This window comes from Engraulis encrasicolus, chromosome 15 (assembly GCF_034702125.1).
Source record: "Engraulis encrasicolus isolate BLACKSEA-1 chromosome 15, IST_EnEncr_1.0, whole genome shotgun sequence".
In the NCBI taxonomy this organism is placed as follows: Eukaryota; Metazoa; Chordata; class Actinopteri; order Clupeiformes; family Engraulidae; genus Engraulis; species Engraulis encrasicolus.
Genome location: NC_085871.1, coordinates 50,440,069 through 50,442,568, shown reverse-complemented (window position 1 = coordinate 50,442,568; position 2,500 = coordinate 50,440,069). Strand labels below are relative to the sequence as shown.

The following is a 2,500-nucleotide window of genomic DNA, read 5'->3' as shown; positions in this document are numbered from 1 at the left end:
TATAATCCGGTCATATCTGGATATATACAGCTTCTTCTAGAATGTGCAGACATTCAGTACATGTGACATGGATTCTATGACCTGAGTTTGTCCATGGTGTATACAGAAGGGGGTGAATGAGTTGGGGTACCAGACTGAAAGGTTTAATTGGGTTGGTAGTACTTGCAGTCTACTCTTTGCTGTAAAAGCCTGGATGTCCAATAGATGCGTTTTTTAATATGCTGTGGTTATATCATATTGATTAGTCTGCTGAGGAAATACAAGCTAATTTTCCCTGCATTTTGAGCCCAGTCCAGCGTGTTTTGCGCTGCTGGTGTTTGATTGACAGCAGAGACGCGCAATTGCATGCTGGAAGGAATGCGCGCTCTCCGTCATCCCCAAATGTTGCACAGACGGTGATTGTTGCACTCCTAATAATAATGTTCTCGTCTACCAGTCCTGACTGAGACCAGTGTAAATTGACTCCGCTCCAGTTACACAAGTCGTTGAGGTCTGGCCAATCTGACCTCTCCAAACCCGACTGCTCTTACGTCCAGCTTTCCATTGGGTTTCTTCCTAAAACCAAGGAAACTGGGTTCTGTTTCCTTGGCTTGGGGGACTTTGCGCTTTTTCATGTCGAGAAACAGCGACGCACGGGCCATTTCTCGAACGGTTTGATCGTCGTTGTTTAGCACACACACATACACGCACATACACACACTCCCAACACACAGTCAGTATTACACACACACACGCACATACTCACACGCACACACGCACGCACTCACACACACATATGTTAAACTATTTTCACTGTTACACATGTAATTTTATTTCTGCATTGTGTGTGTCCGTGTGTTTGTCTACTTGTGTGTTTGTGTGTGTGTGTACTACTCCTCTGTGTGTGTGTGTGTGTGTGTGTGTGTCTTCTTGTGTGTCTGTGTGTGTGTGTGTGTGTGTGTGTGTGTGTGTGTGTGTGTGTGTGTGTGTGTGTAGACATATCCAGCGCTGTTACGTGGAGATGGCAGCTGTGTACCTGCGGCAGTACGAGAGGAAAATGGCCGACCGTGGGAAGAATACATATCCCAGCATGCCCGGCGCCAAAGCATCAACCGGCTCCTCTAAAGCGCCCTCTAAACCCACTCCACCCTCACACACCACACACACCTCAAACCCCCCACACTCCACACACACCTCACACCCCACCGCCAGCACGCCCGAACCCCTCACGACCAGCGCCTCCACTGTCACCGAGCACGCCAAGTCCACGCCATCCGAGCCCCAAAAATCTACGCAGTCGGAAGCCCAGAAATCTACTCCACCCGAGCGCCAGAATGTAGGCAAACTAGGCTATAGTGTATCTATGTTTACTTGTTTCCTTGTTCAGTAGACGTATACTTTATATTTCTAGTGTGTTTCCTCTGTGGTATCTAAGTCTAATTCTTGTTTGTCCATTGTAAATCACACCTTCTCATGCCCACGCACAATTTCTCCCCTGTAAGGGCCAATAAAGGTGAATCTTATCTTGTCTTATCTTATCAGAAATCTACTCCGCCCGAACGCCAAAAATCGACTCAATCGGACCCCCAGAAATCCACACCGCCCGAAAGGCAGAAATCGACTCAATCGGTACCCCAGAAGTCTACTCAGTCCGAAACCCAGAAATCCACACCGCCCGAACGCCAGAAGTCGACTCAGTCGGACCCCCATAAATCGACTCAGTCGGACCCCCAGAAGTCGACTCCGCCCGAGCTGGCCAAGTCCACAACATCTCAATCAAGCATCAACACCTCAAGCACCCAGTCCTCCTCTTCAGCCAAGGTAAGTGTGTGTGTGTGTGTGTGTGTGTGTGTGTGTGTGTGTGTGTGTGTGTGTGTGTGTGTTAGTGTGCTTGCGCGCGCGCGCGTGTGTGTGTGCATGTGTGCGTGTGCGTGTGTGTGTGCGTGCACGTGTGTGTGTGTGTGTGTGTGTGTGTGCGTGTGCGTGTGCGTGTGCGTGCGCGTATTCGTGTTCGTGTGTCTGTCTGTCTGTCTCTCTGTCTGTGTGTGTGTGTGTGTGTGTGTGTGTGTGTGTGTGTGTGTGTGTGTGTGTGTGTGTGTGTGTGTGTGTGTGTGTGTGTGTGTGTGTGTGTGTGTGTGTGTGTGTGTTGATTTGGTATTTGATATCGGGAGGCAAAGTAATCTCATCGCCCCCTGCTGGCAACGTTCCAAGCCTCTGCATAAAATTAATGTTTTTTTTTTTCTTTAAAAAATTACATCTCGGCCCTGACGACGAAGTAGGAGTAGTGGCTGTCATATAATATGCATGTTGGCCCGTTTTATCGATTCAAGTGGTAAAATGTTCGTTTTTTAACTGATCTGAACTGATTTTAATATTCTGAAAAAAGCTAATACAGAACTACACTGACTCGCATGTGTGACGTGGTTACTCCATGTAATTAGCATAGCCAAATTAGCATAGCCAAACATTAGCCAGAGAGGTGGTTACTCGTCACCACAGAAGCCATCATGTCTAGTAGAGA

At 48.0% G+C, this 2,500-nt stretch overlaps 1 protein-coding gene across 1 annotated transcript in view; it reads left to right on the top strand.

Annotated features, from left to right (window-relative positions):
• The window catches only part of cfap54 (cilia and flagella associated protein 54), a 126,096-nt gene that overhangs the window by 111,819 nt on the left and 11,777 nt on the right, over positions 1-2,500 (top strand). Inside the window, exons 61-62 of the mRNA XM_063217797.1 lie at positions 976-1,315; positions 1,522-1,800. Coding sequence (XP_063073867.1) covers positions 976-1,315; positions 1,522-1,800 — 619 coding nt within the window. The remainder of the gene's footprint in view (positions 1-975; positions 1,316-1,521; positions 1,801-2,500) is intronic.